Source organism: Dreissena polymorpha, unplaced genomic scaffold (assembly GCF_020536995.1).
Source record: "Dreissena polymorpha isolate Duluth1 unplaced genomic scaffold, UMN_Dpol_1.0 chrUn014, whole genome shotgun sequence".
In the NCBI taxonomy this organism is placed as follows: Eukaryota; Metazoa; Mollusca; class Bivalvia; order Myida; family Dreissenidae; genus Dreissena; species Dreissena polymorpha.
Window position 1 is genome coordinate 112061 of NW_026273328.1, and position 25645 is coordinate 137705.

Genomic DNA, 25645 nt, shown 5'->3' on the forward strand with positions numbered 1-25645 from the left:
AAACGCTTAAAAATGTTGTATTGCACATGTGTAATTGAAAATATATGTACTGGTTGTATTAAATGGGAAACAGGGTATAGCATGTGATAAAATGTGTATATGATATAGAAGAAGAAAAACATACTATCAATATAAATGGGCCGCGCTCTGTAAAAAGGGAGATTATTGCATGTGCGAAAAGTGTCGTCCAAGATTAGCCTGTGCAGTCCGCACTTAACTACACGTAGCTCACATGCATTAAACCCCCTTTTCTAAAGCACAGCTCATATTAAATGCTACAGAATGTTTACTCCATCTAGAGATCCAAGTGTAACAGTAGCATAGTCATGCTCGTAAGTGAGTTGATTTTCATACGCAGTGGGTCCATCGGGAATTTAAACACCGGATAAGCGGATAATCCAATTAGGATTTGGCGTTAATGTTAACATAAATTCAAATTTAAATTGGTGGCAGTGGTTGGTACACTCACTTCTCATCTAGGCGCCATGTGAGTTTTGCTGGTCGTCGCCATACCTTACAGGTGGGTTTTTTTCCTGGTAACCCGGCTTCTCCCCACAACTAAAGACCACACACATTGAAAAAGCTTTCAGGAACAAATAATTAGCTGGAAATTGCAGTTGTATTTCAAAATTCGTCACAACATTCGCGAGACTTGGAGGTGGTTAGGAAGGAGTGCTGGGAAACTCTCCGGGGGAATTCATAATGTAGCCTCTGGCTAGAAACGCAATTATATCTGAACGTTGTGTTACGAGTTTTATGTACCTTCTAATAGGACTGTACCAGTGTTGTTGTCATAAAAGGTTCTTCTTTGTGTTTTCTGCAAACATTGTATATGAGAATTTTACTTCGAGGTCATACATTACAGTGGGTAATTAGCTAATACATGATATTAATAACGAAGTGAAAAATTTCCCGAATAAATGAAATGCGTTGGAATCATGCCGTAAGGCCATTTATTCGAGTTATTATAAAGCCACATTCAAGATCTAACATGTATCGCAAGATAAAAGTTGTCCGCAGCTGTTTATGGCTAATCTTAAGTCTGTATTAAAAGGGAAATTGAAGGATTCTTCGTCCATTAGAATATCAATTCTAATTAATTATTGCTATTTATAGATACCGGATAAATTACTTGATGTTCCATTAACATAATTATTTTCAGCCGGTTTAAAAAAAACAGGATTAAGCGTTTTTTTAATTCAAGGACATATAGATAAAAAAATTAATTTAATTTATTTTACCGGGAACGTGTCTGAAACATGTTAACGAACACAGATTGGAAATATTAAAATAAATATATGTGAGAATGATATAGTTGTATGAGAGTGCTTCAATATGACTAAGGGCTACTCAGACCTGAATTGGTTCTGTACTGCCAGAAACAGAAAATGCGCTTAAACCCAACCTTGAACCGTTTGTTCATGACACCATAGATGATAGGATTACAGCAACTATTTGCATATCCTATAATTATTGTAAACATATGGAATTCTCTTGGCACATGTCCCGAGTGAAATATTGAGAGTAGCATACTTACACAATAGGGTAGCCAACATATAACAAATATCACAACAACAATAATTAGCGAAACAGCGAGTCGTATCTCTTCTCGCCGTTTTAAGGGCGGCGTCTCTAGTCCCTTTTGCTTGCTCATTTGCTTATCATGAACCGGTCCCTGAGCGTTGAATTCTGTTTCTGAGTTCGAAGGTAGGACAAACGATACGTCCGATGATGGGTCTAATGAAATTGCTGTTACAGGTGAACATCTTTCTGGCGGTGTGTTTTCTGACGCAGGTTTCCAGTCTAGATGAAGGAATCGGCTACGTTGTTGACGTGTTAACGACGATTTCGTTGACTGAGAAGATGGTGTGTGTAAGGTGGTTGTGGATTTACCAACGTACGTGGGAACGATTTTTGATATCATTCGAACCTTTGTTGAGCCAATCGTTAATCGATTGATGAAGTTCTTAATTGAGGCAGGTGATTGTTGAGGTTCTGACGCGGTTTTAACTCGAAGTCTGCTGGCCCTCACGTTTCTCAAAATTAACACGTTGCAAACTGACATTACTATGAAAGGAATCCCGAAGCAACATCCAATCATAAAGAATGCGTAGGACATGTGGTTCTGCCAATCAGCGAAACAGAACGAATGCGAGGGCGTGTAAACATATTCAGACCATCCAATCAGAGGCGGCAGGGAGAGTAGAATCGAAAATATAACAACACCTGAAAAAAAGAATCTCAAATTATATCGACTAGTTCGACTTTAAATGATTATATATCTTGTTTTCTTCTGAATTACATAACCGTAAAAATATTATATGTCATGTACGTCGAATAGATGTTTAATATGTTCGAACACGGATTGAATGTAAGTATGCGGATAATGTTACAGACATATTCTTGATGGCGTTCATCATTTCAACTTTCAGAGAATTCATGCCTTAACCTACGCTCACTGGTCGTAATGTCTATGTCCTTGTATTCCATTTTCGGCATAAACATTGTCATAGCTAAAATATTATAGAAGTATAGTCTTTTTCTTTAAGCATATTGAATTCATAACAATATTCTAATGACGCGAGTTTAGAATTTTGAATGACATACATCACCCATTGTTAATTAAACGAAAGCGCACTAGTGCGAAAAGGAAAAACATTATACGAATGAATATACATGTATATGCAAAAATACCTACCTATTATCATGGCAACAGCGTTTCTGACCGTGTAGATATGCTTGAACATATGTGGATAACACACCATGACATATCTATTTATAGAAATGTTGCAAAGCGACAGGACGCTGGTAACCAAGGTGATCATGTTCAGGAAGCCAAAGACTACACATGCGCTCTGCGAAAACTCCCAGCGACCCATGATTATTGTGTAGACCGTAATGGGCATGTTCACGACGCCCACGAGGATATCTGAAATGTGCGACATAATAATAGCTATTAATATATAATAGGTTTTTATGTTAACTGTTGTGTTGAGAATATTGTCAGGTATTTGATAAGCATTTAGCCGCGTGTCTTAAATATCGACAAAGAATATAAAGGTTAATATAAAGGTGCCTCTTAAATATGTATGCAGTTTCATTTTGCTATACATAATAACTGAGCTAACCTTTGTTTCCAACTGTAAAGTATTTTCGATCTGAATCTGAAGTAATTAATATAAAATATTGTAATTAAAACAGATTTGCCATTCCAAGGGGTGTAATGTTCTTAATGTGTGGATGATAAAGGGATACATACTATTGAAGCCAGGTAAATAATGCCTGTACTTTTATGGTATTTTGCACATTATGTACTATTATATCGTCTGCATTAATCTCGTAAGTCCTTTGTTCTTTTATGAGGCACCCATTACACAGTTTGAGCATTAACATTAATTAGTAAATGGGCATCTCACAAAGCAATTGGAAATAATTGTGGGGTTATTAGTGAAATCAGATAAAGTTTAGGATGTCAATTAACTAGTTATAATGCTAATTTATATTCAATTACTAATTATAGGACCCAGTGAACTATGCTTCTGCAAAGTCGCACATCCTATTGGCAATTCGACATTGTTGAACATACAGCGAGACTTATAAATTAAAATGAAGTAAAATGTTTACAAGGTAATGAAACTTCGTCAATGAACGCACGGCAATGGACAACAACACATTACGTTATGTCTTAAAACGACAACACGCCAAAACACCCAAAACACCCAATGTTTCGTTACTGCGAGCATAGTACTTTTTTGTGTTTTGGTGGCATTCTTAACAATTAAATGCCAACGTTTATTGTTTTCATTGGTCCCAATCCAAATCATTTTATTTGTAACTTGATGTTGACAAATTACAGCAAACACAGTTAATATTATTACAAAGCTGCACGCAACACGCCCTGAAATATTGCTTAGTCAGTTAAGAGCACAAGCCTCCAAATATCTCTTTTCTGCAGTACTATGCCTCTGTGGCGTGTTCATGTCTCATTTGAGTAGTTATTACTTTCTGGTGGATTTAAAAGTTGCACAGATGGCAAAAATAGAGCGAGTGTATACAGTTGGTGCTGTGATATGAAGTTACTTTGTCTCCGAAGAACAATTTCTAAAATCGTGTGTTTACATTAAGGCAAAGCGTTCATTTGTCGTATTGTTTTTAGAGTATTTTTGCCAGAAATCAGGCCTTTAAAGAAAAACAGACACACTCGTTTCGTTGTGAAAATGAAATCGATGTATGCATTTTAAATATATAAATTAACAAACGTTTAAACTCAAAATCTGTTTAGATAATCATATTTGTGTGCAGTGATGGGCATATATATCGGATGCATTTGCTTATATATGAATAATTTAACTTTTTAATTGCGCTTTATATATATCGTTTTCCCAGACAATGTGAAAAACTGTAGTATGGATGCAGCATGATGTTGATTGCACGTCTTCTGGTAATTGAAACAGCTTGAAAATAATTATCAATGTCGAGTTACAGGCATTACATAATTGTAAGCGTTCCGATTTACATTCTATTGGCATGCTTGATAAGAATAACGGCCCGCTCGCGACGTCATGTTGTTACTATTTAATAGTATTTATAGTAATGATATGTAAAACATGATTATAAATTTAACTGGTTGACAGGCATGCACAAAACTAAACAATGCCAAACTTGACAAACATAACACGTTCGCGTTTGTATATACTTATTCAACGTTATGTTTAATAGTCTCGACGACAGTGGTAAGTTGCTTCTTCAATGTGACATTTACAAAATATATTCACCCAGCGTCAACGCAAAACAGCCATCCATACAGTTAAACAGTTAAAAAACATCATTGAAGACGCATCTGTTCCCCACTCATTCCGTTTATCTCAATGTTATATGGGAGTTTGTATGCAGAATAACTCAAGCTTTTAGCTTTTAGCATACGTAATATGGACTAGAATGCATACTTTTCCTTACCTGCAGTGGACAATCCAAGGATGAACATGCTGGTCAAAGTCCTCAGGGCCCTTGACCTTAGCACGATCACCCAAAGACAAACGTTGCCGACAGTCGTTATGGTTATGATCACGACCAGCACAATGGTTTCTATCGCTTTCGATACCGTCGTAACGTCATTGTACTCTGACGTCAGCGTGAGAACTGAGAGCGTTGTTGTTCCATTGAAAGGTGACGTAGACATTTGCCAATTATTTTTTTCCGTTCAGCCAAACTGATGTAATAAAAACAAAGTTTTAATTCTATTTAATGTTTAAGAGACTTATTCCAAATAGAGTATAACAGATACATTAGTAAACTGTAAAATAACACTGTTAAATACAAATATTCAACATTCGTGATTACACTATTCTATGAATTTTTGTTTATACTTTTGTTGCATTTGTCAATTTAATCAGCATGATAAAGGTCCTAAAATACGTTCGTTGCATTTGTAATCGTCATTATAAATGCAATTACTTTAAACGAACTGATATTTTATTTAATACAGCATAAAATTGCGTCATCCTTATTAAAAAAATTAAACGGCCACCGGTAAAACTTTACGATACCGAAATTTCACAAACTCTAATACCCTTTTTATTGGAGACTTTCTTCTTTGCTATAAAGCATATGATCGGATTCCTATTTTTTTATAAATAATTGATAACTTGAGCTTACAAAATGCTTTTTTTTACTATAAAATTTATTAGCAAAATTGAACTACTTATGGGATTTTTGCATTTTCCAATGGGATTTTCTTTTTCCCATGGGATTCTTTGTGTTTCCAATGGGATTTTTTCCCAGCTTTGTTACGGGAAAGTAATAATTCGTTGTTTTTTTGCACACCAAGTAATCGATTTTAAGCACTGTACATGCATTTGTGCTCATTTTCATTCAATTTTCTTTTATATAAATTTTTTTTTTTTTTCTCATTTTAAGAGTTTTATTCAAGAAACTTCCAGAAACGCTACCGTTCATGAATGATGAACCATTAACGCGATTTTAATGCGTTTATTTGTGTTATAATTGTGTGTTTTTTTTTAAATCCAAGACAATGTGAACATTACACTTAAGGTGTTTTCATTTGAATTACAGTATGGCGAAAGATAATTTATTGAACCTCCGAAAGTGTAATTATCATGATCATTGTTTAATTTTTATTTAAAAAGACGTCAGTTTCCATTCCAGTAATAAGACGTATAAACGCAAATATGTTTATATAAAATACTCGTTGTAGTTTTTTGCTTATTGTTGTAACTGCTCTAAACATTTGCTAACACTAAATTAGCAAAATCCCACAAGTTATATTCCCTTACCCTTCCCAGAGAACTTGACATCCCTTTTTAGCATGGCACAAGCAAGTTAAAACGTTTAGGCTTAAGCTACTTATTTCAAATCCTAACATTGGAGGCAGTATACAGACTTACTAGGAACATGCAGAAGGCACATTTATATGTTTAATAAATATCTAGTTGATATATGTTCTACATTTAAGATAACTCGTGAGTTTACCTACACTTAAGATTTTCTCTCGCAAAGTATCTCATTAAAACAGCAATTAAGATATCACAGAGAGAATAATCTCGCATTACGGTCAGTGGTCAGTTGCCTCTTCGATAAAAAATCATACATACATACAACAGCGCAAAACAAAATAAAAAACTTAATTAAAACTTAAATAAATACTTTGCCATTCAACACAGTCCAACTTAAGACGTGGTTGCGAATTAGTATCTACAAAAGCATCAATAATGAGAATTATTAAGACCTGACAAATATAAAAGAAATACATAGCAATGTCTGAAATATTCGATAATTAAGGCTATAAATGGAATATGTTTCTTCTTTCATCTCGAACAAAAAGAAGTTTGTATGATTAAAATTGTGATCCTTAATCAGTTTTAAGATTTACGAGTTATGTCCAAATCTAATAAAGATATCGACTGCAAAATTTCGAATCGCAATCAAACGTTCTGTTTATGTACAATAAAGCGTATTAAGAGTGTTAGGAATAGTGCAATTACCATAAAGAATCATCACCAATCACCATAAAGAATCATCACCAAACACTAGTATATTATTATAAAGAATCATCACCAATCACCATAAAGAATCATTACCAATCACCATAAAGAATCATCACCAAACACTAGTATATTATTATAAAGAATCATCACCAATCACCATAAAGAATCATTACCAATCACCATAAAGAATCATCACCAAACACTAGTATATCAAACGTACCGCTTATAAATCCAATAATGTATTACCACACTGTGTCAATAAGTAAAGCAAAATACTTACACAGGTTCCAATCTTGATTCCTATTAAATTAATTGGCAATGGTCGTCATCCTTAACCCGTCACCGGACAAAAACTCACCGTACAATACACTTAACATAATTAACTATGTATATCTGATAGACACACACGTTGGTGATCTAAACACACGTTATTTATTCCGCGTATTTGTCATCACGAAACCGCTTCTTAGTAAACCAAACTATCAAAAGTGAATCAGTTTATTGTTGTATATTTATTTGTCTTATGAATTGCAATACATGTAGTTAGTCCTTCAAAATATAGTATACGCTACTACGCGCTTATGTATTCCTTTATCCAGAATATTTGAAACGACTCTCTCAGAAGTTATATTGTCAGTAAGTAACAATTCTAATTTTAAACTGTAAGGTAAAGTCCAGTGACATTTTCCCAATATTTAGTATCCACGTGTTTTATTGAGAAATTCAGCATCAACATACTCACGAATCGAAGACATAGCATTGAACGCGCCGTATACCTATCGTTAAATATATCACCTAAAGGAAGCTTTGATACAGTAGGTGTATAATAGCCACAGTGTGTGGCAATATGTTACATCTCGAAAGTTCCTTGGTTACAACTCACAAAACGGCCATAAAACAATGGCGCGTATAATCTTGCAAAGTTGTGATTTGAAGCTCGCATACAAAGATTAGTGACTTATTTATCAGCTTTTCATATTAACGTTATATAACAATCGAACTATTGTATGTGGTTTTCCAAGAATGATAATCGTTTGGGTTCACTATAATGTTATTTATGTTTATATTACAGAAAAGACACTATCGCGATACATTAGCACAAGAGATGTCAATATATTGCGATATATTTCCATGGAAAATTTCAATAGGCAGTATTATAACCCTTATTAAATTTTTTATGGAAACAAAAGCTTTTTCAAATCAATACATTGCAACGCAATTAAACAGTGAAACGTCACTTATTCTACCAGGAGACACAAACTCACTTGAATACGACTATGATCATCGCTTTTGAACAATTCATACATCGTGCACATTATGCTGACATTAACCCAACTACATGTACACAAAGGAAAACCTTTAGGTTATACAATAGGATAAAAAATATAAAGTATAATCATAAACATTTAAAATGTACCGTTTACTTCAAATACTAATCTTCGGCCTGTTTATGATATGTTAACTTACAGTTCTATTATTTATATTAACAATACACTGGTTATTTTAAGTCCGTTCAACGTATTGTAATATCAATTTTGATAACTTACTAACCATAAAACAAGCAATGAGGTAAAACGTCTATGCCCCCCCCCAAACTTGCATAATCTGTAAATGAATAACATTCCCCATATTCTAGACTGGAAGGATGATTTATCTCCTGTTTTAACTGGTGGGTCACCGCATGTAAATTCTGACGAGTTCTAAAAGCTCGATTATTTCTCAACCGGAATATACACAAATATTCGTTTGAAAAAAAAGCAGTAAATAGCTAGTCATACGATTTGAAAAGCATGTTATGATTTGAAGTATAAAATATTGAAGTTGCATTAAGTTAAGATTTTGATAAAATAAACCATCGTATTCGGAATGATTTTGTTGTGTGTGGACCTTCAATTAACCTGTAAAATTAAAACACGCGCATATTAATCTGCTTTAGAGAATTGGAATACAAAACTAAAACATATGGAATGCATCCCGTAAAAAATAAAAACTACGTTTTTAACGTATTTTAAGCAGTTAGACCTAATAATTGTGGGCAACTATAACATATAAGAGGTGTTTGCACATTGCAAGGCAATATTTAATCACACCACCTAAACATTTAGTCAGCAATATAAGGAAGATGCCGTCGTGTGAAAACACCCATACATTTTGGATGTGTGGGTCAATTATTTAACAACATACTTTCAAGAATATCAATTAAATATGAAATACTATTCACCGGTCAATTCACGATGTTAGATTACAATTCTTCATACTTCTTAACAATTAGATGTGAAAAACAATCTTATGCAAATTGTTTATTTGCTTAATGACATATCAACGTTGACATTACAAGAGCACGCTGATATTTAACAAATGCGTTTTGCATTATTATATGTGTTCTTTCACTTCCATGCGACGTTGTGCTTCTTTACATAACGTGGTGGCACATACTCGTATGCTAATTGCATTTGTCGTTTCTTGATAAATGTACAATCACATTCTTGCATGTCAATGAATTATCATCCGTTTAGCATCATGTTTACACATTTTCCTATCTCTTTATTGTGTGTACATTACAAATTTACAATAGTAATAACACTAGAAATTACTCTAGTTATTACACTAGTATTTAACACTTTTACACTTGAAATATAGCGAGACTAAAACAACAATATTTTACAAGGTATGCCGTCTATGAAATAAATCACATGGGTAAATGATAACGTGTTATCTGTAATACTCTTAAATCACATATTCAGAAATATCTGAAATAATAAATCCCAAGAACTATGTGTTGACTATTAAACAACTGTCTATTTTTTCCGAAAAAGACCTGCCTTTTTAAGTCAGTAAAGCTAGGAGCAGGTTTATTTTATGTGCACATGCTTATTGATGTTTAGTAAGTACATTTGTCTTTAGTTTAAATCGTTTTATTTTAGCTTGATTGCAAAGAAATCATCAGTGTTATTCGAAACTCTCACGAGTCCGTTTCCTGGGACTAGAACCAATACATGGTGTCTATAGGGGCAACCTTAAGAACGCCCCCACAGTGGGGATCGAACCCGTGACCTCCCGGTAGCTAGGCGGACACCATATCCATTAGGCCACGGCGATATGTTTGCCTGTCAGTGACAAGACTGGCGCGTTACACTGAAAGGTTATGTATTCAATCACTGACTGGATGACGGACTGCTGGACGGACTAATTTATTGGGCACACTGTGGGCCCCATAGGATTAGGATTCCGAGACAGACTCATCCTTTAAATATTACTATACATTCCCGCAGTGCGCTGTCTAAACCGGTGTTCCATCAACATATTAACGCCATTAACGCAATAATGTTATAAAGCATCATGCAAGTACTAGCGCATACACCATTCATAAACAAAGGCTTGTTTAAAAGATAGCGATGTCTGTCCTATGCAGGAATACAATATAAAAATCCTGTCATAAACGTCTGAATTTAATAAATTACTGAACATACTATTGAAGTGTCTTTGTATCGTTGCTTTCGGAAAAACAACGACAATAGAACTATTTTGTGTGATACGATATTTATGTTTTGATATAAGGTTGTTTGGACAAAAAGATCCTGAAGTCCATATTTATGCTTCGGCCAAAAGCCCTGGCCGGTTCTTGTTTAAACATATATGGGCCGTGCTCTGTAAAAAAGGGGTGCCTGTGCAATCCGCATTTATTCAACATTGGTTTGAACACGCCATAATTGCTTTGTGAGATGAAATCAGTTTATTTTATTTTGCAACAGTACCAAGAGATGACAATGATTTAATAGAGTCTCTGTATCGATAGATGTTAATTAAATGTCAGTACAAATCGACTTATTGAATATAGTTATTGTAAACTTTTTGTCGTATGTGATACAATACAAGAAAAATAAACACACTATTGTTATGATCACTGCGATTGTCACAAACGAAAAAAGGATATGCTACTAACCTGAATGTATACTTTTCATGTGATTGTATATTAAAAGGTGATGAAATAATTAAGTCGATGACAAACACAAAGCTGGAAAACTTCATAAACCATGATTTCGCCAATGGTTTACGAAATAAAAATACCGACTTTTTATATATAAATACAAGTTTATAGAAAATTGTTTGTCAACAACTTGTCATAGTTTTGTTTACGTGAAAGTCATATGAAAACTATGCATAACAAAACTAAAAATGAAAACACAAATTTATCGAATTATACATAGATTTAATATTGAACATATATCAACGTTCTTGATCATGCTTAAGAAATTGGTATTTCTACATTGAAATATGTTTTACAAAAATAAGTAAGAAATGTTAGGCGTTAAAAAATTACGTTTTTAAACTAAAGATTAAACGTAACATTTTGTCAGAAACTAAGAACGTCTGTACAATTTATAGTTATATGCATAAAAAGTGTATGACAAAATTATATTATCCATGTATTTTAGAAACCAGCAACATTTGTGAATTTATACATGTAATTAAGTATGATGCCCAACATACCATCTGAAAGATGGTACGACACGGATAAGGAAAATGACAAAAACAAGATGAAAACATAGTGTTTTAAATTAACGCAACTAAGACATTGTTAAATAGCAAAAAAGTCATGAAAATAAAATTATTGACACATTCGAAAAGATACAATCTCCATTGTTTAGTCATTTCATCAAAATAGTATGTTACTTTAAAAAAGCTTCCCAAGATATCAATCACCTATTTATAATTATTTGGTTGTTATTGTGAGGTTCCCACATAGGCGAAACTAAACAATCCATTCCACTTTTGTAATCCCACTGCTATCAAACAAAACTATACAAATTACATGGGGAACATATAACTGACTCAGACACAGTGTCAAATAAGGAGTATTGAATTAAGTATCCCCGGATATTTGCACTAATGATAATAATGAATTTATCTGATCTATGAAAAGTAAATACGAAAATGGCCTATGCAATAACTTTTTCACATTACAAATGTTTATATGACTAACACAAACACTATACAATATGTACATACACGTTTTGGAAATATATATTTATCAGTCGTGTAGATTATATTATAACGTTTGTAATCATACATTTTAGAGTAGTCCAAACATAAAATGTGTATTTGTTAAGCCATAATCAATGAAGAAATCAGAAATTCGAGAATCAAGGCATTTCAAATGATCTAATAGAAATCCCAGAGAGGGTATTATAGACCATCAAGTTTATTATGAAGTAACACATATTCAAAACAATTTTGCAGGTGTAATGCACATATAATGTATATTGTATTTATTAATATAATATTGCTTGTTATAAGTCAAAACAATCGATTGATCATATACTATATATATAAAACAACGCATGTGTTTGTACTATAGGCACGTCATATTTTACTTTACCGGACATGATTGATAGAACACAATTATTATTGGGGCTTTATGTTACTTCGCTATAATTAGAAGGTATTCATAACTTCATATATATCTGCAAGATGCATGGGAGTAATTAGGCATTGCATAATTCAAAACGAAATACGTGTTGTCAAGTATCTTAATTTTATGAACAATACTAAATTCAATGAACAAAGAACATTCACAGGTTAAGCTTAAACATACACTAATATGATAACGTAAACCATGTTAAGAGAGTGAGAGAGAGATTTCTGATCAAAACATATTTCCAACAATTTTTTAAAGATACGCTTCAAACGTTTAAAAAAAGATTATCGACTTAGACAATCTTCTGAATATTCAATTCTACTGACCGAAAATTTGTCAAACTGTTTGCTGATGATAAAGTTCACAAACTGGGTAAGAAAGCTAAATCAAAATATGAAACTAATATGGTTTATATTCTATTTGAATGGTCGATCAGAATGACGCCCACAATATGTTAAACGCGTATTTATTGTTGTTATCGTGCACTCGCTACCCGTGATGTGTTGTTCTGAGTGTTTAGATGCATTTACTCATGCCAAACGTTTATTCTCTTTGATAGCTGTTAAAATTGACATTTAGCGCTATGACGTAAATTTGTATTTATGCTTAAATGTAAAATGAATAAATTTGAGATTTGGAACTGCTTAATCTAAACTAAACTTAGTGCATAAATCGTTTTAAGGCGGTAATCCTAGTTGTAGTCATATTGTGTATTAAAGTGTTGTGTCGTGCACTTTTGTTCTATGTCCCACTGTTTGATAATTAATGCCTTGGTATTCAAACTGCACCTCGAGCTGTAAACAGGTTTATCTCATGGTTGCACACCTGAAGTTTCAATTTGTTTATTTTTAATGTAACCACCCTTTGTTACACAAATTAACAAGGCGCCGAATTTATGCTTTTTAAGAAACGATCTTACTCTAAAATTGACATCCTATCAAAAATATGTTATCAACAATAACAAAATTGTGTCATATCAACTGAACGTTTAATGGAGCGAGCGATTTAAAGATATGTAAGTAACGTTCTGAAATAACGTTTTGCTTGATATCGCAAAGGGCAGTTAAGTTAGCACCAAATTGATGTATAATTATCAATGGGGCAGGCAAAACAACATGAAAAACGCAGCGCACAGGCAAGTTATCATAGCCACCAGAAAAAATCGATGTATCAAACGCTATTAAAGACGCGTTGCGTGAACAGAAAGCAATGCTGATCAAACAGATAGGGAAATAAATCTCAATGATTTAAAATTTTAAACAAGCAGACCAAATAGTAATCAAATGTTATCCCTGTAATTATATGCGTTATCACAATAATAAACATGTAACTATTAGCAGAGTGAACATTTAATTATGCAACACCGATAAGATGTAAAGATATAAACAGAATCACAATCGCATCAATTTTCTAGGGCTCTTCTGTATTCAGAGTGGATAATCACGTGACAAACAAATTGGCGACGTCCGTACCGATACATTTTTGTCGTTTTGCATCCTTTATTACTTGTATAAATTATTAAAATGCCGCTCACTTTCCAGCCATATCGGCAATAATATGATTAGCGCTTATATCGTATAAATATTCGCTCTATATCTCGACTTAACTCGATGCAAAATTTCTTAGCGGGTCACAAAAATACAGCTCCTGCTTTGAAAATTCGCAGCGAGTAAAGTCGATATCAAGAGCGAAAATTAATGCGAAATAACACGCTCACCAATTACTTGACGGGGACGACACTTTCCGCTTTTATGTTATGTTTTCGTTTTCGTTCTCTATTCTTAGCAAAATCAAGTTTAGGCGGAAAGTGTCATCCCTAATTAGCTTTAAGACTGCACAGGCTTATGTGGGAGGACAATTTACGCACATGCATTAAACCCCATTTTCTCAGAGTTCAAGTTCATCGGTGTGATTGATTACACATATTGACGTCGATAATCAGCTAAATAATATAGCCTACCGTCGATCGTATATTCATTTCACAGAGGAAACATAATAATGAAACTTAATAGGGAAAGTGCAACGACCCGTGGAGCCTTTTATTTGCCCGGGTTATCTCCGTTCTAATGGCGTTTTTCAGCGTGCGATACATGAAAAGTATATTAACACATATATACTCATGTTTATGCTTTAAAATACCATAAAGTAAGACCACAGCATATTGACACAGTGTGTTTTTAATTTAAGTACTAACCATGTTCAATCATAAAAGCTTTTTATAATTAACATGTTCAATACATGTATTGATATTTGTGTATACAACTATCAATGGTCAATAAGCGCGATTCACACGTTACACGATTCACAAGTTATAAGCAATGTAATAGCAATGTTTTTTTCTGTGTTGCTTGATAATACCTTTCCTAAGTTTTAGTTTTAAGAACCTATATCTGCTTATAGATTTGTATGTGACACTGTCAGGTGATTATTTGTAAATAATTATATTTAAAAATGGGTATTTTGTTTACCGGAAGGTCAGGGGTTCGATCCCCACTGTGGGAGCTTTCTTTACGTCTCCCCCTAAGACACCAAGTAATGGCTGTTTGCCCAGAAAAAGGAGTCGAGGGCGTTTCAAATAGTAGGAAGTACCCATATTACAATCGAGCTAACAAAAATAACTAAACACAGTGTTAACTATTTGTTTTAATTATACAAACAAAATATTCAGGAAACTGCTATTTCAAATAATTGCCATACTTTTTTTAATTGAACATGTGTACGCAGGTAAGAACCTAACCACAAATATGTGCCATGTGATCTGATTTATGCATACTGTTTCTCATTAAGTTTATGAATTAAATGATACCCTTAATGTGTTATTGCATTGTCCACGTGAATGCTTGTTAATATACCTTTTATTCGCATGAATGTCTCATTTTTAACAACGGCAAGTGTTGTTACGTTTATGAGGATATAACTCCAGATCTATCAGATTTGCGTCGTTTTCTTTTGATACAAATCGCAGACGACTTTAGATGCGTTGGCGTGTTTCAAGTTGCTATGACATTATGTCTATCTTTGATTATCGTTATTTGTGTAATTGCATTGTTCCACGTAAATGCTTGTTAATATATGTTTTATTCGCACGAATGTCTTGTCTGTAACATCGAAACGTGTTATTACGTCTGTGCAGTTATAAATCAAGATCCACGAAATTTACATCGTTATCTTCTGATATAAGTCGCATACGACTTTAAATGGCGTTGGCATGTTTCAAGTTACAATGGCATTATGCATATGGAGCTTTAACGTGTCGTGTTGTTGTGATCCCAAGATCATTGAATCACACAGCAGTCTGTGATTATCGTTATTACACCGTTTATTGACCGACAGATCATTGAATCACACAGCAGTCTGTGATTATCGTTATCACACCGTTTATTGACCTACAGATCATTGAATCACACAGCAGTCTGTGATTATCGTTATTACACCGTTTATTGACCTACAGTTGGCGGATATCATGTTTTTAAGCCATTTCACTATTTCCGAAACCAAACGTTACTTTCAAGTATTTAGAGTTGAAATTCAAATCAAACTCTACGATTGATGACCAAGTCTATAGTTGAACGATTTGAACGCGTCAAGCATTTCATAACAGGAATAATAAAGAAGTCAAATCATAGCGCTCGTTATACTCTCAGTTGAAGTGGCTTAATTGGACTTGAGATATATGAATACCATATCATCATTACGATATTTAAAATAGCTCAATGCTACGATTTGGCCTTGGTAGTTAGACCAACATATGCAATGAATATGCTTCAATCAAAATTGCATCTTCTTCGCCCATATACATTCTGGAGAGCGTTAATAATCAACCGGGTTTGGTTGCAAATAGATACACTGCTTGATAAGTTGTAAATGTAATATTATTAAAAAGTCAATGGACTCAATTGATCAAAAGGAGTTACATCAATGTCTGCACATTATCATGGTATTTGACTTAATGAGATTATGCAGATGCTGATATTTATAGATGAGAAGTTGTTTACTGATACGATACATAAACTGCTGTTTGTTTAATATGGTGTTAATATAATAAGAATGCAACTCCCTTAACGTTACAAAGGTAGAAAGTCGTGTCACTATCAGCTATTTGTTTTATAATGTGTATTTCGGTTAACACCATTCAGTAAATATAGTAAGAATAAAACTCTCTAAAAGTAACAAGGGGAAAAAGTGTCACTATCAGCTATTACCAGGATATATGAAATATATATTAAATGCTTAATGCTTGGTTACCGCAAAGGAAGGGTAAATAGGAACCTGTTAAAGGTTATCCGAACCTATTATTTAGCCGATTGATAATCACTTACCGGAGAACTTTCACAATTGACAACAGATATATTGCATTGAATCAACATATAATATGTACATATTAAACTGTGGGGGTCATCGCATTGGAATAATCAATAAAAACACAATTGGGATAGGAGGGCTTATACAGGTTTAATGGTTAGAATGACCCAACACTTAACTCAGAATAAATCATTCCACATCAACGTGTAGTCACTATTTAAAAGCCGTAACTAATTAGCAATAATGTAACTTTGCATATATTGTTCGCAGCGTGTATTATTTCCAAATTATGCGATTAAGTTTTGCATCTCATTGACGTTATGTAGGCAGAAGAAGAAAACGTGTAATGTGAATCAAGTACTTAATGTACTATTTAAGAATTTATGTGCAAAAGCTTTCGACATCAACATCTGTGGAGAGGTTAAAAAACGATACTTTGTAAACCAAGTCTTTTAAATGTGTATATGTGTTCGCGGTATTTTTACAGACAAAGCACAAACTCTAAGCATAGGAAAGGTATTAAACAATTTTTAAGTAAAAACACAAACAAAACACTTATGTTCACTTAATGATTTTTACACTGATACACCATTGACGATAAGGAAATGTTCAGCATAAATAAAACTGCCATATTATTGTTTGCTGAGAAACATGTTACTGAATAATGCACCCTTCGCTTCCGTTAAAAATCAATTTGACGGCGAAATGCTTTTTCGTGTTATTATTGCGGTATCAGGATGAATAAATCATACTTCGATCTCATCATATCATAGTGTCTTTTGCAATTACAAATTGGGTCCTTTATTTGAAACAATTGATTATACTTCAGAAAAGGTGCAGCATTCGAGATCGTTACAAACCCGCAAATAAAACACTTTTTATTACCCGAACGGAGGCAAACGGGCAATCGGCAGAATAACCTTAATTTGCGGTCAAATTGGTAATACACTCCGGCAAAGGAAGAAATTACATAACTTTGCGGTGTCATGGGTAATACACTCCGACGAAATGACGTTATCTTCAGTTTTGAAAGGTGACTTAAATTATGTTTTTCGTTGCATTTGTTATTTTAGCATAATATCATTATGTTTAAAACGCAAACAGTCTAGTGAATATATCATTTACATGTACCTGTCTTTTCACGTTAAGACTATTAAAACACGGATACAAAAATAACCAAGAATAACAAGTGATGTTTGCGTTACCTTTTAGCATCAGTATAATATCAACATAATGTCTAAGGCATGTTTGATCTATAAGCAACGCATTCGCACAACATTTAGAAAATAAGAGGGTTTGAAGTGTCGTCAGATGTGATGAAAAATGACCTAAATATTTTTAAATAGCAGTGATGACATAAATAACTGATTATTTGTTTCATGTTTTTAGTTATAATACACCTATTAGTGTCGAAGTAAAAACACCTTAACAACAACAATACCAAATACCTGTCAGTCGACATATACAAGACAGCAGCATTAAACATAAGTATTTACCAATGGACACACATATCAAAACTACCACCAATGTATTAACTAAATGCCATAAATTATTTTGATGCTTAGACAGTGGTTGAACAAACTTCTACATGTTTCTGTTTCATCTTCGACGAAAGCAACTATTTATTCTTTTTTGTCTAATCTGATGATATATTATAATTATAAATCGTGGATATGCTGTTCTGATACGTATTGCTTCTTATTATCACTTCGAAGTCTCTTATTTAAAGCAATTATCGAATTGCTATGCATTGAGGAACAGTAATAGCATATAATATGTCATATAATAGATTACTAGGAATAAAACGTATGTCACTGCTTTTAAATGATCAATACAGATTTTTATTAACAAGCTTTAGATATATATATATGCATCATTTTCTTCGATTTATATTCAGATCATCGTAATGCGCTACAAAGAGTAAAAATAAAGGATAAATGTAAAAAGCCCTATACGATAATTGTGTTGCATGCGTTTATTAAAATAAATAAAATATTAATAGGGTTCTTCAAGTTGTAAATGTATCGAAGTTGTCCGGCTAGCAAATAGTTTAGTGAACGCACAAGTATTGTAGATACCGCGCTTGAAAAGTAAAATTGATTTTTATAACATATTTATATTAGCTCGATTGCATAGAAAGCCTTAGGCTGATTTTAAACGCTCTCGAGTCCGTTTAACAGAACTAGATTCAGCATATGCTGTCTATGGGGGAGATCTACAACCCCCAACAGTGGGAATCGAACCTTTGACCTCCCGATCACTAGACGGAAACCATATCAAGTATACCACTGCGACCTCTAAGGTGAATACTTTGGATCATTAGTTGCCCGGCGCCCGTTTTCATGTGTTGTGAGTTGTGCGTAATCAGCTTGATCTTCTCCATTCTTGATAATAGAATTGTTTTAAAGAGTTTATTTTAATAAACATTAGGCCTAAAACACATGAGTGCACACATATTACAACACAATATTTTCACAGATTGTAAATGACGTACATGCTGTTTTACAGAACCAAGATCAAAATCGTAAAACAACATATGTGTACACACTTTGTTGTATTTTGTATGTTATATTAAGTACATAAATGAATACAAGTACATCGAGAGAAACTATTTATAATATAAATCAACATTGATATAGTGTAAGAATATTTATCTTGACAATGTCAAAGACAAATTTGAACCGGTGTCCCTTGTGTCCAAAAACTAAGGTTTATAGGGCAAATGCTAACTAACACTTGTCACCCCATGTGGACAACCTATTTTTGACTTCTTGTTATATTACATAACTTCGATATCATGTTGATTATATCAATAAATAGCCCAATTCAGATTCTGGTCTCAAGCAACGTAATACATGGGACATCTGGGTACATAACACTTTGGAAACCATTTTTATAACCAGATCTTGATAAAACTACGTTAGAATGTTTGTTATTAAAATTATAGGCTAAAAAGAAAATGAAATGCTTAAATACTAATAAAAAATGTTGGTATTGTTGTAAATTATTCATCATAGAACGACGATGAAATAGCATAAACAGTGTAAGAGAATAAATATTTGTTAAAGTCCTCAGAAACTTTATTGAATTCAATTTCCATATTTTATTACTCAGTCGCCAATGGATTGGTCTTGACTGTCGGCCTCAAACCGGTCTGAACGATTACGGTATCATTTATACTTTTTGTAATAAAGAAATATTAAATTATGATTTGCAAACAAGATGCACAATGTTGTTGTTGTAAGCTGCGAAATCTTTAAACAATAGTAAAGGGCTTGTAGGCCTATGCACCTGTACGTATTTTTTATATTTGTTTGTATATTTTCAGTGATTTGTTTTGATGCAAGAGTTCGTGTTTTGAAGTATTTTCTTCTGAAGCAACAATACTTTCAAAACGTTTGATGCAATGCGCTATTCCGTTTAAAATGCAGTATTTCCGATTCAGAGCTTTGTTACTTTCCAATGATCAATGAATCAAACAACAGTATGTTGTTATCTAAATGTCGCGTGCTATTACCACCTGTATGGAAGATGTCGGCATTGATAAATCAATCGTTCAATAAACGCTTTTCGGTGATTAAACGCATATCTTTGTAATTGTCCACAAATCGACAATATTGGCTGTTTGTGTTTTGAATACAGGCCGTAACTAAATCGGCAATAGAAGAAGAAATGCTCTATGAAAATTAGAAGCAGATTCGAAAAGTATGATTTCTATAATCGAAGGAATCATGAAAAGCTTCTCAAAGACGAGATCTGCTCATACGTTCAGTTTTGTGAATGGCACTCATTCAGATTGTTGTTTTATTATGAAAATGAATTCTATGAATAACAAGATGAAACAAAACAATACTCTTTAATTCGTCCCTTATTGTAACAGCATTTCATAGACTTAGTATTAACCCATTCATGCCTTGCATGGTTTAACAAAGATGTGTATATTTTAACGCTGACACCGTGTTTTAGTGGAAACCTAAATTGTCATTGATGATATCCTGTAAACGAAATAATTTATTTCAAATCGCTTCTTTCGCTAACCTTTCCAGGATGATTATAACAGAAATACATATCACAATTATCCTATCAAGTATTGCGTCAATCAGCTGCGATCAATTATGAAATAGCTCATTACTTTATGTTATCCGTTTAAGGTGTAACTCGTTAGGCACATAATCTCTGATTGACGTAAGGCTATTGTATACAATTTAATTGATATAATGTCATTATAATAAACCGTTATCGCTAGTTCCTACATCTTGTAACATACATGGTGGGAGTCCAACATAATCAATAGTGTAACAATTATATTCTCAAAGGACTTAACGATGTTGGTTCTAAGCCGAATATTGAAATTTATAACATTTCGTTACATATAAATACGTTTAAAGGTGAAGGTCATAGGGTTACATCAGCAATGTTTTACCGGTAAAAGTTTAAAATTTCGCCCAAACGTCAGGCGGTGTGCATCTCAATGTAATGAAATTAAAAATATCTTACATAATTTTTAATACCATACATTCGTGTGTCTGCGTAAATTGATAATTGAGAGGCATTGTGTGGCGCATAATACGTCAGAACATGTTTTGTAAGACATTACAAAATACCACAGTAGGCTGAGTAGTAACCATCGTGGAATACTGACGGAAATTATTTAAAACAATTTGCATAACAGAACGTTACAATCACACAAGCACTATTTGGGCGCGATATTAACTGTAGTTATAATGGCATCCTCGTGCATCTTGCTTGTACAAACTAAATTTTATAATATAAACCCTGAGCAGTTGTCTTTTATTTAGCTACTTACACGCACGATTGTGTGATTAGAAGTTGAAATAAATGTTGAAATATATGATTTGAATAATTATTGGGTATAATGTAGCAAAACATTATTCGAGCAAAACATGGCAAAATAGGTAATACATGATCAAAATTGTTTAAAGGCATGTAAGAATTTCGCAAGGAAATTGTTGATAGTCATTCCAGCCAACGAACATACTTTAGTCACCACACGAGCGTTTATTATATCTTTCTAGGATAGTTATGCTACGAACACACATTTCCACGAATGTCACTTTTCTTTTCACATAAATTTGCCTCACGTTCCGAGCATTAGACTGAGGTATTATGGCAATTAACATTAATATCAGGGGATCGTTTCTATAAGATATCGTATCGTAAATATTACGTTATCGTAACTCGAGTAGTTGCGATTGGATTTACGATTATCTTAAACCGTTTCAATAACCCCCTCGTAAATGTCCTCGTAAATTGCTCTCGCAATCTACGATTTCTTTATTGTACATTCGGTTTTCTTTGGGGTTATATTCAAACTGTCAACATCCGGTAGGTTGTTTACACCGTGTTGTTTTCGTAATGTGTTGCGGAAATTTGAGAAAAAGCACATATAACAAACATTGAACAGAGAGCGAGATGGCTCACACGGGATCAATAGACGATTTATTGCATAAATCAATCTTTCGTACCGTGTTACAGTGGAATAGTGTTGTTTTTCACTGTGTGCAAAGTCCATGAACTCACTGGAATTGTTACTAACGTCGTTAGTGGAAATGAAATTTAGAAATGTCTAATCATCATGCTGAATTATCAACAGCATCATTTCTGTGGAACACTGCGATATGCCTTATATAAGTGTTTCATAGTTATGGTGCTTTTAAAATAGTTCACTATCTGCCAAGATTGGAATGCTACTTGTATATGTCACGTAATTATGTATCGTTCGTGGAAAAGACACAGTAACCAACAAAGTTCATTTCTGATTTCTTTGCGTTTTATTTCTGCTTATTAACACAACACAACGTTTCCAAAATGTTTGTCAAATACAAGATTCATGCGAAGCCCGCAACGGGCCCATCCCGCGAAAGCCAGCAATAATGCGACTTGTATGTTCGGCCGTTTTAGTAAGACCCTCTTTCATACAACGCAGATGCCAATTTATACAATAATGGACAAATAAATTGGGTGACGGCTGTCTGGATGATTGACTTTAACATGAGTTGAATTACCTGATACGGGATGGCTTTATGTGTGACTTACATATCTTGTGCATATATATGCCAATAATTAAGTGAGACCACGTTTGTTTAACTGTCACCTGTCATTTAACATGAAAATATACACAAATTAACAGTGCTGCATTTGCTTACAATAGACATAACAAATTAGTGAACCCAGCCATGGGCCATAACTTGGTGCATTTTTTCTCGTCTAATTTGACGATGACATATGATGCCCATTTATGCATTTCTTCATGAAGACAGATATTATGTTTCAGTTACACCGAACAAGGAATATACATGAAATACACCAATTATGCGACACACCTCATTTTCATTAAAGAAAGATTTTATATTTTATGATTTAAAATCTTTAGCAAGATCAAATCCTGAATGACAAGTGTCTTACAATATCATGTATCAATGTTAAATGACGTTGATCGATTGTCCACGTAACACTACAGGCATTGTTTGACTAGTGACCTCCTGTGCTGTCCATTCGAAGTAGGTATTGCCCGGGTTGAATATGTACCTGTTGCGGTCATGTAGATGTCTTGGTTTGTTGTTTTCTGTCTATGTTGATTCATGGGTGATGTTATCTACCATTGCTGTCGTGAAGAAGCTCTATCTATAGCCAAGCTGTGTAGGCAAATCGCACGTGGTTGGTTGCACTCATCTGCGTATCAAGGTTCACATCGAGGCTGGATATGTCATCGTGGTTTCTGTTGTTTTTGTCGCTGAACCAGCCGTCATCACGTCGTTGTTTCTGTTGTTGAATCCATCGTGATATTGTCTCTGGATATGGTGTTGATGCGTACCGCGTTGCTTATCAATTGTGACGTATGTTAAAACCTTTGTGATCGCATTGTTGTTTCTGTTGTTGTTGATTGTACTTTTGTTCTTGGTTCCAGCGTCTTCATTTCTCTTGGGACATTAAGATCTTCTATTGGCCATAATGCTCACGAGGTATTAACTATAGCAGTGTTCTCCTTGATGTCTTAGGCCTCGGAAGTATCATTCCAAATGCGTTATCTACGCACGTCAAACAGTTGAACGGCTGCATCTACTCTATAGTGTTTAACGTCACAAGTATTGTGTCCAGTGTTGCGTCACTTGTTGTCCTTCGAAATCTTCTGGCGTTGGTCTTCTTTTAGCGATAGAACCAGGTATTCACTTTGAGAGTAAACGCCGTGATGTTCCATTCTAATTATGTTGTTTGTTTCTTCTATTCGTTGAGGAAGGCGTTGTCTCGCGAAGTCGCTCTTCTTCGGCGTTGTCTTCAAATCTCGATATTTTTATCTGCGTCGTGGTGATACAAGTATCAGTTGTTCAAAATCATGGCAAACATTTATAAATATCCCCTTAGTTATTGTTAAATATCGTCATGACAACTTACTGTGATATCTTATTCAAAAAAATAAATTCTTTACAACGAAAAAATATTAGTCAATTCCTCAACACATACTTCGGATAAGTACATGACAGTTTGACATCTGACAAGCCATTTACTTAATATGACTTGTGTACCGCCTTAGGCATAATCATTTTACGCACGTGCAGCCAGGTAATTTTTGACAGGCGCGCGCCACTTTATTGACCTAGAGTAATGGGTAATGATAGACGTACCTGTTCATATCATGGTTTCATAAACCTCATCTTTATCACTATAGTTTTGCCGTTGGGCATAGATTTATTGACATGTTTGACCTGTGCACTTGTAAAAATGCGCAAATATGACAAGGCAGACTTTTATATATATGCATTCATAATATAAGAACACGTATCGGTATACTTCAAAATTCAGGTCTTTGCTCCTAATCGAACTACTCAAATAATTCTTATGCGACATCGCATCTTCTGTCCATAGCGTAATTTGCTTCGATGGCACAGGGATAAATTCTTTTACTCATGAGGACGCTAAGGTTATCAGAACCTTGGGCTCGGTATGTCCGAACGCTGATCAGTCAGCCGTGCTCATAAAATATAATTGTAACCCTTAAACAATTATATTAGAAATTTAATGCGTACATATCGTTATATTTTCACTGCGCTATACGCGTCAGATCGCATTAAATTTTTACTTAAAATTACTCAAGACCTTCAATATTACCGATATCCTAGATATATTTGCATCAACACAATGACGTATATACATATTTACATAATATTTTTTTTTGTGTGTCTGCCCTATTCATATTCGCAATCAACATTATTTTTCTTATTTCCTATTTTCTTTCTTTTACAATTCGGAAAACTATTTTTAAATTTTCCAATAATTTTATCTATTCGTCCTCTTTAACTTTCTTTATCATTCAATCATCCACAAATTTTCTTTATTAAAATAATAAACAAAACTGTTTTAAATACTCTTATTTTTCCTCGTACATTTTAATTTAATGAAAATTTACAAACATTCCAACAATTTAAAATGTATTGGTAAGCAAAAAAAAACATATGTCCGTACATAATCCTATATTCTAACAATACCAAAAATAGAGATAACAATTCTTTAAATACTCTCTGTGTGTACACCTTTAATTTAATGATTTCCATAACTCATAAAAATAATGTAAAACTCAAATATCTCTTTTTATTCTCAAGTCACCGCTATTTATAAAAATGTACCGATAAATGCAAAATTGGCATGATTTTTATATTTGCAAAATTTGTTCGTACATAATTTATTATCATCATTATTATTTTTAACATCTAACTACATAAAATTCTTTAAAACAATTTTTAAAAATTTCGTTGTCATGACGCCTTTTACTTTTTATTTCTTACTTGATAAAATTTGAAATAAACCCCTGTTTGCCGTAATTTTTTTTAACAACTGACCTGAATTCATGTCGCGTTGTGGTTGTGATGTTTTCGTTTTTTTGGCACGTGATCGCACTTGTGAT

The 25645-nt window shown here is 33.6% G+C and overlaps 1 protein-coding gene across 1 annotated transcript; it reads right to left on the bottom strand.

The window, feature by feature from the left end:
* Positions 1-1169: 1169 nt before the first annotated feature.
* On the bottom strand, positions 1170-5179 carry LOC127863544 (D(2) dopamine receptor-like). The gene is made up of 3 exons (XM_052403095.1): positions 4957-5179; positions 2699-2929; positions 1170-2226 (listed from the first exon to the last, which is right to left on the bottom strand). The coding sequence occupies exons 1-3, from the start codon at positions 5177-5179 to the stop codon at positions 1340-1342; spliced, it is 1341 nt and encodes a 446-aa protein (XP_052259055.1). The 3' UTR covers positions 1170-1339.
* Positions 5180-25645: the final 20466 nt, after the last annotated feature.